At 48.0% G+C, this 17,031-nt stretch overlaps 1 protein-coding gene across 2 annotated transcripts; it reads left to right on the top strand.

Moving 5' to 3' along the window:
• The first annotated feature begins 598 nt into the window (after window positions 1-598).
• Window positions 599-16,971, top strand: LOC148332837 (rho-related GTP-binding protein RhoU-like). Of its 2 annotated transcripts, none has more exons than XM_088302071.1 (5): window positions 599-736; window positions 14,429-14,677; window positions 15,605-15,663; window positions 15,756-15,785; window positions 16,444-16,971. In XM_088302071.1, exons 1-5 carry the CDS (start codon window positions 646-648, stop codon window positions 16,969-16,971), a joined length of 957 nt encoding a protein of 318 aa, XP_088158197.1. In that variant the 5' UTR covers window positions 599-645. The 2 variants fall into 2 exon arrangements, with proteins under 2 accessions (XP_088158197.1, XP_088158198.1); XM_088302072.1 differs by lacking the exon at window positions 599-736 and adding an exon at window positions 6,691-6,723.
• The last annotated feature ends 60 nt before the right edge of the window (window positions 16,972-17,031 follow it).

Raw genomic sequence — 17,031 nt, 5'->3', positions numbered from 1 at the left:
GTTTTTGAGCAGAAGCCAAAACAAGCTGTGAGTCAATTTGATCATTTTTGATTCCCTGCTCAATAACGGCTCCGCCGCGTTCAGATACAAATGCTGCAGTACCACCAGGAAACTTTGTGGGGCAGTATTGACATTCAAAGTTACTCACTGATTCTATTTCATTTCATGTATTTTTTCGTAGGTAGTAGGAGCCTAAACGAGCTTTGGACGATCTCTGTGTGAGTCTCTTTTATACTTGGCAGTATCGACACTTTAAGCTAATTCCTGTTTACGTTTCATCTGTTTTTTTGTTTTTTTTTTATCGTGAGGATATGCAGTACAGATGACAGATGGATTGTTGTTACAAAACACCTCAACAATCCTACATGTATAGATGCAGTACCACTAAAAATCCATAGGGAGAAGTGTTGATACTCAAAACTCAAAAAAGACATTTTTTTAAATTTTTCATGGTTACTCTCGTTGAGTTTTGTTTCGCTTTGCGACTTTTTTTAAGGCTTTCAAAATGGCCTTTCTTCTTCCTAATATTGCAAATCTCATTTGTAGGATGTCAGCCTTTCCACAGGTATGTCGCCCACCTTGATTGCAGAAGAGGCCCCCCCAGCCCTCCTGACAGTTGCACTGCCACGGCTGCTGGCACGTGCCATGGAGGCAGCCCGGGTATCGGATGCACTCATCGCAGTAGCGACCCTTGAAGCCCACCCGGCACCTGTGGACCAATCAGAGGACGCCGATGGTAAGTTTGCGTGACGCTACCTGTTAGCCCGGCCCCACTGAGGCAGAACCTACTTGCACTCGCCGGGCTTCTCGCAAAAGCCGTGCTCGTCGTCGCAGCCCGGCAGGCAGATCGCTAAGAAAAAAAAAGGAAAAGCCATTATTAAAACTAAGTTAACCTTCTTTAAAGAATGGGAGGCATTGGGGATGAGGAGGGGCAAGGGGCAAAGTCCCCACATGCAAATAGCGACAAGCCAACTTTTTTCTGCTTCTCTCTTTGCGTGTGTCTTTGTGTTATTTGTTAGTGAGTGTTTATGTTTGTGTGTGCTTTTATTCTCTTGTGTCTGTTAACACGTGTGTGTATTTGTGTATGTTTGAGTGAGTTTCTATTTTTTTGTGGCATTATTTGAGTGTTTTTGTGTTTGTTTGTGCATGTCAAGGTACGTGTATTTGCGTGTAGTTTTATTTGTTTGGGAGTGTGTGTTTGTGCACACGCTTTAATTTCGTGTGAGCGTGTTTGTGGTGTGTTACTGTTAAACATGCGAGCGTGTTTGTGCGTGCATTTGTTTCTCTTCGTGTCAATGTATTTGTGTGAGTCTGTTTTTGTCTTGTTCCTTCCTTGTTTTTGTACGTGTGAGCACACGGTGCCCCCACCCCTCGCCCTCCTTGACCCCCACTCACCCAGCCACTCTCTTTATTTCTTCTTAGCTGCAGTTCCAAACTCTTTTATTCACCCCCCCCCCCCCCCACACACACACGCACACGCGCGCTGGTGGTCCGAGATAGATAAGAGTGGACAGCTGGCGAGTGTGTTGCCAGCGTGCGACAGCTGCCCCATTGTCTGAGGGCTGCCGGCAGCTGCCCACTTCAAACAATGACGACACCCCCGCCCCTCCGATTTCTAACCAACCCTCCCAAACCAGCCAATCACGAGGCATGCATGTCAATTTATGGCACACGTGACATTATTCACCCGAAAACTTTCCTTGGAATAAATCAAGTGTGCGCACGCCTGTCACATTGGAGGGGGGGGGGGGGGTCGAAGGCGCTGTTTACTCCCACAAAAGTTCCCTTCTAATGGCACATCCGGCTACCAATAATAACTTTTGAAGCCCTTTTTCATCATTTAAAATGGCCACTCATTTGTGATAATAGGTCTTTGGCAACTTTCCTAATCTGATTTTTGGGGATATTTCAATTTGTCACCATGTTATGATTTAATAGAAACACAAATTTCTTACAATCAACTTTTGCAGACGACCATGTCCGCTGTCAGCAATATGAAACTCCAACATTGAAGTCTCGACAGTAAAAAAAAAAAAAAATAATAAAAAAATTGGTCAACTCAAAATTTCAAGGCAACAAACCAATACATGAAAATATCTTGTATTGTCCCCCAACTTAAAAGTTTAAGTAAAAACAACTCAGCAAATTGTTTTGAAGCGAACAACTTGCTTGATTTTTTTGTGCTAAATAATATTGTTGCCATAAACACCAGGAATGTAGATTTCCAACTTCCATTGTTGTCTTAGGTCAAAAATACAAGTTTTGATTTGAAAATATCTCAGATGCATTCTGACGCAACAGCCTTTTAGGGGACTTTTTTTTTTTTAGGGTGAGTGCGTGTATGGATGTATATGTACTCACGCTCGGTGCAGTATTGTCCCTTCCACCCGGCGTCGCACACAATCTCGCCGCGCTCTCCGCACGTAAAATGTCCGAAGGCGTCGTCCCGAGGCCGGCAGAAGACGGAGCAACCGTCGCCGTAGTAGTGCTCGTCGCATACGAAGCGGTACGCGTACTTAAGCTCCGTGCGGCCCGCCGAGTGCAGGTCCTGCGACCAGTCCTCGCCCACCGTCAAGTGGCGCTGGGTGCTCATGGTGCTGATCACACGCTCCGGGTTCTCTGGGGGAGCGGAAAGTGGGAAACGGCTTTTGCGATTTCATTTGTGGATGTTTAGTCATTCTTAAACAGCAAGCAATGGTGGTACGTGGGCTCCCTCTAGGGGTACATGAAAAAATCACTGCCCAAGCAGTTGCTTCACCTTTTTTGTTTTGTTTTGTTTTGTTTTTTTTTTTTTATATTATTTTGGTACCATTTTCATATCTTTAAGTCAAACAGAAATAAAAAGTAAACATCCTGATCACCTTAATGTGAGGGCGGGGGTGGATCTTACCTGTGGACAAGTCGTCTTTGGAGTCGGTGTGCAGTGCCTCAATGATAAGCGAGAAGGTCCCCTATAGGAAGACAAGCGGCTCGGTGAGTGAAGTGGCCCCCACGCAGAATCGGACAGCAAGACCTAGAGGGGCAACATGCAAAGAACCCCAGCAAGCAACCCATCCCCCCACCAGCTCCTTCCACCCACTTGCCAGCCAAGTTCAGCTGGATAAGAAGGACATTTGGAACGAAATAAGGGGAAAAGTGGGAATTCAGATTGTTTCCGAAGGCAACACTAGACCGACCACCAGATGGATGGATTCATCAATTATTTAAGGGCATTTAGGACAAATGAAGCTGTTGTTTTCTTGTCAATACAACAATTTTGGACTGTTTACGAAGAACAAATCGGTCTGTTTGATGGCTGGATGATAAAGTGGTCATTTCAGGACATTTGGAGCCTTTTTTTGGGGGGGGGATTTCTTAATGTTTGCAAAGGCAACAACAAGAGAGGAAAAGAAAAGAGAGAGGGGGTGTGAGCGAGAGAAGAGAGAAAAGGAGGGAAATGAGATAGAGGAGAGAAAATAGAGAGAGGGAAAAGAAAGAAAGCAAAGACTGGGTGAGAGAACGAGAGAGAGGAGAAATGCAAGGAGAAAAAAGCCTGAATGAGAAGAGAGAAAAGACAAAAGAAAGAGAGAGAATATATAAGTAGAATAAGAAAATGCATTTGAGGGAGTTGGAACGAAATCAATTGATCAGGTGTTTTGTAGGTAAAACGATGATTTCCGATTGTTTCTGAAGGCAACACCAGACTACGCTATGGATGGATGGATGGGTCGGTAGGTTTACCTCCCAAGGAGCTTGGCGACATTGGACGGGTGAGCGCCCCTTCCACCTACGTGTTTACGTCACGCCACACATGTGCCCAACAAGCTTTCCTTGCACCCCCCCCCCCCTCCTACCTCCCCTCCTCCCGCTTACCGGCCAAGTGAAGCCGAAGTTGATCCTGATCGGGTTGCTGAAGGAGCTCTCGGGGATGGCGTCGGGTACCTGGAAGGAGTTGGCGCCCAGTACGGGCGTGACGGCGCCACCGTACGTGCACGGCGGCTCGGGCGACACGTTGGGCTGGTAGTGCTTCAGGCACACCCGGAAGAAAGTCTGACAGGCGCACTGCTGCGCGGACGACGACGAGAGGGACACCCCGCCGCCCCCTCCTCCTCGGCCGCAGCAATTCCTGTTGCCCTGCGCGCCCTTCTTGTTGAGGAACTCCTGCAGGCGCAACTCGAAAACGCCCGAGGAGAAGCCCTGTGGCGCCACCGAAAAAAAGCGCAGCCACTTTACCCAACTGCCAAGTTTACGTTGGAGCAAATCCAAGTGCGACTTACCTGACACAGCAACATGGACAGCACCGCGACGCCCAGCAGGATCTTCAATAAATACATGATAAATAAATACAAATAAATAAAGAGGGATCTTAAACGGGCCCGTCTGGAAGACGCATGGAGCGGCTCATAAAGCGCCACCGCGCATGCGCGTCACCAAGGAGGAGGAGGGGGGTGGGGTCGTACAGCGAGACGGTTAATCCGCAAACTTTCCGAGATGAAAGATTGAAAACTGTAAGATTTTTTTTTTTTTTTCAAAATCCTGAATATTTAGTTTAAAGAAAAAAAAAGTTCCAGTGGTGTTATAATCCCAGACAAAGGTGGCCTTCTCCTTCCCGAATTGTGGACAAGTCCAACATGTTTCCCTTTCTTGTCTGTCCTCGTCTCCTTCTTCGTCTTCTTTTCTTCGCGGCTGTCCGGCGCAGGCCGCCTGCAGCCGGTTATATACATGCTATGCTAATAACATGCAAATGAGACCTCCTGCCGTATCTCACCCCCCAAAAACTCACCCCCGCCTAACTGGCCCCCGTGCGCGCGCCCCTCCACACCAAGAAGCCTCGTCGCACCAGAGGAAATCTGAAACTTTACTCTCTCCCTTCCTCTCTCGCATTTGGTCGTTTCCAGATAGTTGGCACGTGATGCATTTGTTTCATTTTGCTACCTTCAAACTTCTCATCTTATTCGGTCGCTGCATGATCAAAGTGTCAAAATAGGAAACTTTCAATATTTTTTTCGTTGAGTGTTAATGAGATCTACCGTGACCATTGATTTATATTTTCTTTTTCTTTTGTTGCCTTCAAAGTTTTCCTCATCCCCCAGCGGCAACATGACGATAAATGATTATCGGGGCGCTTTTGAGGGGCTTGTGGTGTTTATGAGCGCTTCCAAACTTAATGAAAAATGTGGAACTTTTTAAGCACTTGTGGTGTTGATGAGATCTTTCAAACTTCCCACGGAGGCGGCATATCGTTTCCTTTTGTTGCCTTCAAAATTTACTTTGCCCCCCTTCAACAGAAGCATGGCTATATGATGAAAGATGAAGAATTCCAAACCATGTGGCATGCTTGAGAAGCTTATGGTGTTGGTGAGAGCTTCCCAATTTACCAGACAGCCGACAGATGATCTTTTGTTTCATTTTGTTGCCTTTAAACTTCTCTTTGTCCTCCGACAGCTGCAACGTGGCGAAATGCTGAAAAAGCTCAAATAATGGTGGGAAAATGTTTTTTTTTCTACTTTTGAGGGCGCTTGTGGTGTTGACGCTTGCTTCCAAACTTTTTGGGGACGTTGTCTTGTTCAGATCATTCCAATGTCCTAAATTGTTGAAACATGACTATTTTTTCCCTGTTTCCTTTTGTTGCCTTCAAAGCTCTTATTTCTCCAGCAACAGCATGGCTGCATAATGACATTAATAGAATATGGAACTTTTTTTTTTGGGGGGGGGGGGGTAATTTATTAGGAGTTTGTGTGTTGACGAGCTCTTCCAAAATTACAAATAGTGGTCCCACAATCCTTTTTTGTTTCATTTTGAACCCTTCAAACTTCTCCTCATCCCTTTTCCAGCAACAACATGGCCGCAAGATGAATGATGAAATAATACTAATAGCTTCTTTCTTAAGTTTGAGCTTTGAGTTTCCTTTTGTTACCTTCTTCTTCCTCCAACAACGGCATGGATGCATGTTGGATGAAATAATAATTATTATTTATTTTTTTTGACGGGGTCAGGAGCGGATTGGGGTGGACCTTAAGTCTACTTGAAAAGGACTGGTTGACATGTGACTCTGTTTTATTGGTTTCCTTCTGTTGCCTTCAAACTTCCCAAAAGAGTAAGTTTATTCCACATGATCTTGACATATTTGCCTACTTGTTTTTTCACCCCATTCATCTTCTTCTCACTCCTCCGCATCTTCCTCATCTTCCTCTTCTTCTTGGTCTTCTTCCTATTTGGTCCAAAATAGTCGTGAGCTAAACCAACATGCATGCGCGTATACTGTGTGTGTGAGAGTGTGCGTGTGTGTGTGCGCGCGCGTGTGGCTCGCGTGGCCAACATGAGGGGAACTTGTGCCATTGTGTGTGCGCAAGCCAGGGAGGAGACACCCCCGGTCCCCTACTTCGACCCCCCCAACCACCCCTCACCCCTCAGCTGTATGCAAATTCAGCTCGCACCTGCTCTTCTCTCAACAACAGCATGCGCGGGCCCGACGCAGGCTGGCTGGCGCGCGTGAGCCAACCCCTCGCCCCCCAAACTATCCCGTAACACACACACACACGTGCCCGCCCTCCACTGCCCCCCCCCCCCACACACACACACAGTCCTCGCACATGCACACATCTGGCGCGTGCACGTGGGGGAGGGAACAGGGACGCTTATTACGGCCCGGCCGGCTGGGTTTTTAGCGTCACTCGTGACGTCGGACCCCAGCTTGTTTGTATGTTTTTGGTGACGTCAAGAAGTTGGATCGTCCTCATTCGGGTAGTGGATCGGAGAAAACGGCCCAAGTTGGCTTGTTTATATTTCTATTCTTCAACCCGTGTGCGTGTTTGCGTGTGCGTGCGTGTGAGCGAGAGCGAGACAGAGAGACTCAATGCGAGTGTCTCTTTGTGTGCGAGTGTGTGCGTGCGTGTGCGTGTCTATTTGGCGTGGGTGTGTGCGCGCGTGTCCGCATGTCGTGAAAGTGTGCGTGTTTGTGTGCGCGTGAGTGAGTGACCGATCGCGTGCGCGTATAATAGTGTGTTTTTGAGAATGTTTGTGCACGCGTGGAATAGCGAGCGCGTGAAAACGCGTGAGTTCGTGTGAAAGTGTTGAGTTCGTGTACGTGTGAGCGTGGAAGTGTAGGCGCGTGCATGTTTTAGTTTGTTTATCCATACGTGTACGTTAGTGTGCGCGCGTGCGCGAGCAACCATTCATGTGCTTTCATTGGCATTGATTGAGCATGCAGCACGCGCGTGTGTGTGTTTGAGGAGCGGGGGGGGGGGCACTAAAGGGTGTGTAGTGAAGGACCACGACACGCCTTCAGACGCGGACAGACTTGCACGGCATCTGCCACTAACCCCCCAAACACATCGACCCCCACCCAAACCCAAACCCGCGCTTCCTCCAACTACATTTATGCCCCCCCCCACACCGCTCCCACCAGCTCCTACTGGGTGCCCTAATGTGGTCTCTATGCCCCAATGTCCGACGGGCTCCCGCGACTGCAAGCATGTTAAGGAGCTGTAACGGTATGGGCCCTCAGGGCCCATATGGTGAGGGAGTTTTTGGGGGGGTCGGGTGGAGGGGGTGCCAGAGGGGTACCAGAAGAGGAGACACCACATGGTCACTCGTGGGAACGTAAACACTGCTCCCATCACACGATATCGATCATATGATGTCAGATGAGGAGGGGATGGGCTAAGTGTGCGTGTCTGTGCGTGCGCGCGCTCGTGCACGTGCGCGGCTGATTCATTTGCAGGGAATGTCAATTCACGTGCGTGATGATGCCACGCTGGTTGTGTTTGACAAGTAATGCCACGCTTCGTACTGACGCCCATGATTAGATTTTTTTCCCCGTGGGCCAACACATCCGGGACATCCTCGAGAGTCCCGCTCATTTGCATATTCATGAAGGAGCTTCAGGACGAGGTGGGGTGGGGGCATTTGGAATGGGGGTACGTGGTCTGTGCTAATATTTTGCAGATGACAGCCTGACATCGTAAAGATGTCAGTCATGTGATTTCGTTCATTTTTTGTTTTGTTCCGAGTTCTTGAATGTTTTTCTGTCGTTTGTTCACTTGTTGGGCTTTCATCTCCACCTGTTCTCATCAGCCGTGTTCCTTGTGTCAACCAATCAGCTCACTCCATCCACTCACGTCTTGTCCAGGAGCGCCTCGTGGTCTCGTCATTTTGCTTGTATTTCATTTGGAATGGATTTCATGAAACGGATTTCATAAAACAAACGTACGATCAAAGTGGCTGCGAATCATATTTGAAGGAAGACTTCTGGCTCACTTAATTGATGACGTTGTGAATTGAGGAAGTCCCGCCCCCCCCCTTGTCTGTGTTTACTCTCCGTCTCTATCCTAACCACGAGCATCTGCCTTGCCTTGAACAGATGCACACACCTGCCCCCCTCCCACTAGACCCCCCCCCTCACCTCCCCAAAAGCCTTTCAAGCTTCCATGGGAGCCTGGCGCGCCCACAATAGGGGGGATGCAGTAACCAAATACGGCCTATCCCCTCAGGACAGGACAGGCGGGCGCTGTGTGGAGGGTGGTCATGCCCCAAACAATCTGCTGTAGCGCTGCTCATTTTAGATGTGGTGGGGTGGGCGGTGCCAGGTGGGACGGCGTTGAGGCGGGCGGGCGTGCTGAGGTGCCCTCCGCATTGAAGTGCAGCCTGTTTTAAACAAACGTGTTTGCTCGCGTTTTTCTTGCCTGCGCTGCTTCCAGGACGCTGATGCGGAGCTTCCATTTCTTTATTTTTGTCCAATTCGATTTTTGTCTCTCGGTGTTGCCACGTCAATTTAATTTGATCACGGCCTTCATCGTGACTCAAGCGGGTTTATGGAAGGCAAGATTTTTCTCTGGAAAAACATGGAGAACATCATCTCCAAACAAACGCTACTTTGATGTTTTTTTTCCTTTTCTGCAAACAAATACTCAATCAAGTGACCATGTTTGCATTTGAAATCGGGCAGTTATGGTTTTTGGTTTAATGATCTTGTCCGGTGTGCATTTCCCCCCCATAATGCCATGCGGTATGCCCATGTGCAAGTCCATTCTTAGTGGGATTTTGCTAAACAAATGTTACGACTTTAGTATTTCGCCTTTGCGTACTTGCAAGCAGATTTGCCGGTCCAAAATGTTGACGCCACATCAGCTCCATGCTTCCGTAACAAAACCAAAAAGCTTTCTGCATATTTAGAGAAAGTCGTCTCTTTATTATTTCCAGAGCAAGCAATGAGATTGTTTTTTTTATTTAACTAATCAGATTTCCAGTTGATTTTAGCAAGCCGGCCCATGATGACATCCGCATATGTCCGGTTTCGGATAGCTTAGCTTGATGAGCAAAACGGAAAAAAGTTGAGTTTGCTTCATTGCGACGTGATCGTGTTCGCCCAGGTAACAAAAGCTCTGCCCGCCACTGGAAACAAGTGGCTATTAGGAGGCCGATCGGGGGCGGCAGGTGCTCCCTGGACCGGCTGGATGAACGGGAGGGGGTTGGCGTTGCTCGGGGTTGGGGTGTGGGGGGTATCGTCGGAAGACCAGGTTACACATGAAAAGCCGTCTTTTTGTTTCCCAAAAGAGGTGCGACAGCCCATCGCTGGGGCAGCGGTGCTTCATGGTGCCATAATAGCCCTCTGTTCCTATCTCTCAGCTGCCACTGCGGGACAGAGGATCCACACGCACCTGTTGTGCCCCCCCCTTCACACACCGCCACCCCCCCGCCTCATTGTGTCCAGCCCGTCTTAGCGTTCTACACCTCAGGAATGCTCCTCGTCCCCCGAGAGAGCTTATCCACAGTGGCAAGGGGGGGGGGGGGTGCACATAGGAAGGAGCTTGGGGGTGTCGCTTCAAAGTGTGTGTGTGTGTGTGTTGTTGGTCTCTCCGGGGGCCGGTCCATCCAGATCCAGAGAGCCCTGTCCTAAATCACTGGCCCCTGGGGGAAGGCTCTCCATTGTGGCGAGATGGCCCCCGCAAGCTGGGCCGCCAGCTGCCACTGATGCAGCGTCATGTGAACACCCACCACCCCCTCACACACGCACACACACACCACCTTGAGCCCCACCACAATGTTCCACAGCATTAAAGTCTCTACACACCAATTTGGACAATTCTCACGTCGGCACGTCGGACCGGAAAATGTCAATTCAAAAAAAAAAAAAAAAAATGTCAATACTGAATACTGCTATCATTTTTACCCGGTGTCCACCCTTGTGATGTACGCATGAGTGAAAATAGCTTCAATTTTCACCACTTATCCGCTTTAGTCACTTCCGGTTCTCGTTGGCTGCACCGATTCGCTATCTTACAGCCAATCACAGTGATCATTTGTCCCGCTCGCTCGACCCGATTGTACATCGGTCGAACACGTTTGATGATGGCAAACTCTGATGAAGGTTACCATGGCGACCCCACGCCAAGGGGGGGGGAGCTCACGTTCTCATGGTGGCGGTGGCTCGGACAGCGGGCGCGGGCGCTGGGAGGGGGGCGGGGCGGCGGATATCAATGGGGGCGAGCGAGACGACACCCGTGGCACACGCCTGTTGACCGAGCCACAAAGCAAAAGTGTGTGACACCCCCAAAAGACCCCAACCCGCGCACACACACTGCTGCTGCCATTGTCCTCCCAAGACACAAGGCCAATCCCCCCCAACACACACACACACACACACACACGCACAAAATCGGCTTTCCCAATCAGCTTATCCCGCACGGCTTTCCCACCCGCCACCACGAAGGCAAATTTCTTTGGATTGTGCCATTTATACGTGAGCAAAATCGGGAGTGTTTTACAGAACACGATTATATTATTGAGATAGAGGATTCAAGGACCAAAATGGGAAAATAAATCTTGTAAAAATAAAGAGCATATTCTCTCAGGACTAGAATCTTCTTTCTAGACAAGAATCTTCACTCTGTCTTAGAATCCTTTACTTTGGACTCGAACCGTCTCTCTAAACGTGAACCTTCTCTGGACTAGAACTTTCCCTTGGGACTAGAAGAAGGACTAAAACTTCTCTCGGGACTAGATCCTTATCTGGAGGACGGACACCTTGCTTCATAACTGGAAACCTTCACTCGGGACGAGACATCTGACTTTTTTACTATAATTGTCGGTCAGGACTATAATTTTCTCCCCGAACTGGAATTATTTTCTCAGGACTCCAGGATTCTTCTCTTGGGCCGAGAGTGTTCTCTTCTTTGAAATCTGTTCTTTGATTAACTTGGGAGCTGCCGTAGAGATTTCCAGACTGATTTTGAAGTTTTTGGATCTGTGCAAATCCAAAGCCAGCATCGGGCCCACACGATGTGGCAAACTGGAAATGTTGTAAGGCGGAGCAGGTGGGCGGAGCACGACAGGGGGTCGCGCTCCCAGTTGTGGTTGGTGGGGGCGGCGAGCGGACTTTGGGTTCTTTCGGGACGGATGGCTGGCTGGCTGGCTGGTGCGGGGGTACGGCGGCTGGCGGGGTCAGGCCCGCGTGTCCTGGGAAAGTTGCGCTCTCCATTTGAATGCGCACATGTTGCGGCCTTCTGGAGGCTGCGTCAATGCACACGCTGACAGATGGCCGCGGGGCCATAACTATGGAGGACCACCACCGCCACATCCCCCCAGAGAGAGAGAGGGAAGCGTCGCTCAGCTGATCCCATCAAAAAGAGACGTGAGGAAGAGGGAGGAGGATAGTGTGTGTGTGTGTGTGTGTGTTGCACGTGTGTGTGTGTATACCTCTAAATTGAGTTCATGTATTTGCCTAATCTTCACACATTCAGTCGAGGCGAGCAAGGAGGGCGTGCACATGACTTTTGAGAGCGTGAGTGTCCACGTGTGTTTTTCATGTGTGCGAAAGTGAGAGAGAATATGTGTGTGTGTGTGTGTGCATTTCTTGTTTGTGTGTTTTTGTGCACATGAGCGTGCGTTTGTGTGTGCAGGAGTGCAAATGTGTGTGGCTGTGTATGTGCTTGAGTGTTTGATTGACAGATTGCAAGTGTGTTTGTGCCTGAGCGAGCCTCCAAAGGTGACTTTTTTTTTTTTTTACACGCACACACAAACACACATTTACATCGGCAAGTGTTTTGTTTTGTGCATATTTGGTCTTATTTAGCCTTTTTGTGCAATCCTTTTTAATTGCGTCATTATTTGTATCTCTTGGAAATATGCCATTATTCTTGCAGGGAGAAAAAAACGTACTCAGATCACAGGTACATTTAATAAAAATGATTTTTTTTTTTTTTGCTGCGGGTCAGAGTGATCGCATAGTGGAGTCTTCGCCGCTCTCGAAATTTGCTGGCCAAACAAGATTTCGCTGCGTTAAAATAACACTTTTCTGATCTTTACACGGGCACTTATATAATAAATGTGCATGTATACATGACATCAGTTCTAAATGTTCCCCCTTAAAAGACTCTGTCGTGATTTAAGAGCTTTTTTTGTGATGAGATTTACAACAACGCCCCCTTTTGGAGCTCAGCTTGTTATTTTTTTCGTCTGAGCTCTCTACGTCTCAGCAGGGAGGCAAGCGAGGTAATATTGCTCGAATCGTCATTTCTGTTGTCTAAAACGGCGACCCATCGCCACCAAAATATGAATGCACATTACTATTCTTGTCTCGTGGCGTCTTGAAGTGTCCACACACTGACACACTGTTGATCCTGTGTCACTGACTACTGACACCTAGTGGACGTAAAAAATCCCTGCAGGCAACCCTTTCCCTTGAACAGTCAACTGCGGCCCGCACGTGTTGGAACCTCGTTATTATTGATGACTTTCAGAGTTGACTGTCCCATCTCCACCATGTGCAAATGATTCCCTCATAGTCTTAGAAGTCAATCATGGAAAGGCCAATTGTTACTTTATTTATTTGTTTTCAGCGGTTGAAGTGGGCCAAAGTAGAGATGTTCACATATATTTAGGGGCCGGTTGCCCCCGTTATTTTGACATTCGTGACGTGGATACAATAACTTTGAATATACAAATTGTGATCGATCCCTCCGTGACTCACTCCAAGACATGATGGGAGGGGAGGGGGCGTGGCCACATTGCTCATGACCAGAGGGCAATTTCAACTCCTTTGTTTTTGTATTGATCCCCCCCCCCCAAAAAAAATGATAAAATAGAAAATACAAGCTAATATTTTCCCACAAATTAAAAAAAGGATCCATAAATTGAGCTTGTTCTTGAAAAATGGACCATTCCGGCTAGATGATCCCTTTAACAGTCAGATACATTCCGCACACATGCGCACAAAAAATGTCAAGCCTCGTAAAATCGGGTTTGGGTCGGGGGGAATGCAACAGCCAAAGTTGCTCGCACGGGCCTTGGTTATACCGCCTGTGCAGATGCATATGCACGGTCATCTTTCATCTTTCATCTTTCTCAGCAAATGTTGAATGGACACTTGTTAACCGCAAGAGGGCGCCACATCCTTGCTACAACAATTGACCCATTGACTTGAGCGTGGACGCACGCCGACAGGAACAACCACATCGATAGTTTTGTGGATAATTGACAATCCAGATTTCTTGATATAACATCTACCTATATGGGATACATTTTTGATACCTATAGCAAAGAGATAGATAGCAACTGATAGATGCTGATATATTTAGGCAATCGCAACGATGTACACAGAAACATAAAAAAACACAACATAAAGCCAGCTGATAAAATATGTTGTGTTTTTTTCCGACCCAAAGATTGAATGATGATCTTGGTGTCTTCGAGGCGGGAGGGCCCCCCAAGGTGGGCAGATCGGCTCCAGACGGCAGTGTATGTAATATTTACATTGCTGACCTTTGTTGTAAATAACAAAAGTGATTCTGAAAGTTTTGTGCCAAGAGTGGTGCGCCAGTGCGCCAGCTCCCTCTCGTGATATGCAAATAAAACTGTTCATCTAGCTTCGAACGTCAATGAGTTTACGTTGAATCTTTAAGAATGTTGGTTTTTGTTATTTTTATTTTTACACTCAAAATATATATTTAGGTGAAATCTTTATTTTTTCTTTTAGTTGTAGAATTTATTTTATTTGAATATTTGAGGAAGGTTTTATTATTATTATTATTATAATTTCTCTTTGTACAGTGTTCATTTTCAGATGTTACAGGAATAACATTTCATTTACTTTTGAGGAATAAAATCTCTGTTTCGTGTTTGAACATAAACATATCATCTGAACTCTACTGATACATCTCCCCTTCCATAGTAACGAGATCTACATGAGAATTCTATTGCTTTGGCAAAAGCTTTGCATTGCTTTGCTGAGCGCGTGTCCGCCCTGCAATAAGCTCCTTAGCGCCGGTGCACGCGCACAGCAGAGTGCCAATCAGGAGAAAGCTGAACACGCGCACGCGCACGCACACGCACACGCACAGCCACTTTGGCGCCTTAACACCTGTGGAGAGCACACGTGGAGGATGCTCGCACTCTGACTCTCCTGACTCTTCTCCGTCGTCGTCTTAGTCTTTTTCTCCTCATTCTCCAGCGATGCTTCCCGGGGACGCGAGCAGCCCCGAGCCTCGCCGCGTGTCGCTGCCGGTGTCCCCGCCGAGCCAGCGCCACTTGCCGCTGCACTTGGGCGTGAAGCGGCGCCGTTCGGGCCCCGCGCCGGATCGTCGCGTCAACTGCGTCCTAGTGGGAGACGGCGCGGTGGGCAAGAGCAGCCTGGTCATCAGCTACACCACCAACGGCTACCCCGCCAGATACGTGCCGACCGCCTTCGACAATTTCACGGGTAAGAGCTGATGCCCAGTCGCGCTTCGAGGATGTGAACTGTCAATGTTCAGAGCTTCAGACCCGCTCAGCCTAACACCCCATTTAGTCAGATGATTAAGAGATTTACCTGCTCATAACCATCAAATATTGTGCCCCCACTACATCCTTAAAGCCCATATCCCACTTTGGGTCAAACATTTCTGACTGTTGGCGAAGGTAGGATTAGGCGCGTTCCTGTCAGGATTCGTTCAAATGTTCACCAAACTGTCGTCAGACGTTTGCCGGGTACTTTTGAGTGTCGCAAGGACATTTTGAACCTATTCAAAAAAAACGGTTGGCCAACATTTTTGCAAACATTTGCGACGTTGAACGAACTGTGAGTTGAACGCGACATCCGGTGCCTTGGAACCCACTCGCAGTTGTTGGCCGCTCGATGGGGTCGGCTGCTTAACTGAGATGCTCAACTCGTTTTTAACTTTGACAAACAAGATCAGTATATTTTTGGCTTCATGACGCTTTTCAATAATCATATTGCTTTATTCCACAATTATTACCATGATTCATTTCTGACCAGCCCACTATTAGCCGGATTGATTGATTGCAAGTGGCGTTAAAACGGCTTTTGGGGAAGAATTGTTCACTATTATTGTGACGTGAGCTGTTGTGCTCGCAACGTCAAAACAAAATATAGTCCAAACTACAGCTTTTATATGGGAAAACATCCAAGTCGGGTCATTCGTATTGCGTACTGCGCTAAAATATACGTCATAAAACCACAAAATAAACCCACTTTTTGTGCAATAAGGACTAAATTTGGTTGATAAATTACATGAGAGGTCAAAAGAGTATGACATTTCACATACCTGGAAGCACAATGCTAGCCTAGCCGTCCGTTGCCGATTCTGTGCTAGCCTAGCTTGAGCTAGCATTTCTTCTGTCTCCTCAGTTGTGGTGGTGGTGGACGGGATGCCAATCAGGCTGCAGCTGTGCGACACGGCAGGACAGGTAAAGGCGCCTACGCAGGTGCGCTTTCTCACCTGTCTTCTTCCTTAATAATGTGAGTTCTCCTGTCGTCCATGTATGCGCCGTCACAACAGAAATGGGGAGTTGATGATGGATCCGTCAATGTAAGTTATCAGCCAGCCGTTGTCGCGGAGAGTAACGAGTGAGTCACTTTTAGCTCCCCAACTTCTGGTCAAGATTTTTTTGTCTTTTAAATTCAGTCCATGAAGCGAGTTTTGCTAAACATTATAACATTTGGTGGTCGCAGCTATCATGAGTAGACTTACAAAAAAAATCTCAAGAAACCATGTCAGCTAAGACAGAAAAAAGGGCTGGTATTTTTATTTGCCACTTTCCATCTTGCAGGATTTTTTTATATTTAATTCCGCCCCTACGGTATTCTACGGTCCATGGAATAGGTGTCAAACTCTGGCCCGCGGGCCAAATTTGGCTCGCAGTGTAATTATATTTAGCCTGCGAGGCTATACCAAATGACTATGATACCATTTTACATTCAAAATGATCATAGTCATTTTACAAACTAAAACATTGTATTGCATTAATAAATTGACAATTATAACAAAACAGAAAAGGGCTTGTGCAATCAAATCAAAAATCTTTTTGGTTTGAATCGGCCATTACAGGTTGATGTTGGTCTCTGCCCACTCGCATTGAGTCTGCTGCGCGTGACTTTCAGCCATTGAAATCCGAGACATGATTGACGGTCGTGATTGTCTATTAATGCCGGATGAACCGATCCTGATCCAGTTTGGTCCCTCTCAGGATGAGCTCGAGCGTCTACGACCACTCTGCTACCGAAACGCCGACGTCTTCCTGCTGTGCTACAGCGTGGTCCGACCCGCTTCCTTCCGCAATCTGAGCCAGCACTGGGTGCCGCAGATCCGCCGGCACTGTCCCGGTGCGCCGCTTGTTCTGGTGGGCACGCAGCTGGATCTGCGCGAAGACGTCCAAGTGCTGGTCAGACTGGCCCAGAACCAGGAGCATCCGGTGGGCTCGGAAGAGGGCAGGCAGCTGGCTCAGCAGCTCGGCGCCGCCGGCTTCGCCGAGTGCTCGGCGCTGACGCAGAAGAACCTCAAGGAGGCCTTTGATTCGGCCATCCTGGCGAGCATCCAACAGATGCAAGATGGCGGCGATCTTATCGGCGGTGATGTTAGCGGTGGCAGTGTGCGGCCACAGAGAATTAACCTCAAGAGAAAAACTCCTGACAAGATCAAGAAGCTCTCTGAGGCTTGGTGGCGGAAGATCCGATGTCTGGTGGGGGGACAGAATTGTGATCATCTGACTGTGTGATCAGGTCAACAGACCGCAGGACACATCCTAGAACTTTAGACGGTGTCGCTATTGTGGTTA

This window comes from Idiotropiscis lumnitzeri, chromosome 8 (assembly GCF_059441095.1).
Source record: "Idiotropiscis lumnitzeri isolate Australia: NSW breed Sydney's pygmy pipehorse chromosome 8, RoL_Ilum_1.0, whole genome shotgun sequence".
Taxonomy (NCBI): Eukaryota; Metazoa; Chordata; class Actinopteri; order Syngnathiformes; family Syngnathidae; genus Idiotropiscis; species Idiotropiscis lumnitzeri.
Note: the sequence above shows the minus strand (reverse complement) of the source record. Positions and strands in the feature narration are given on the sequence as shown.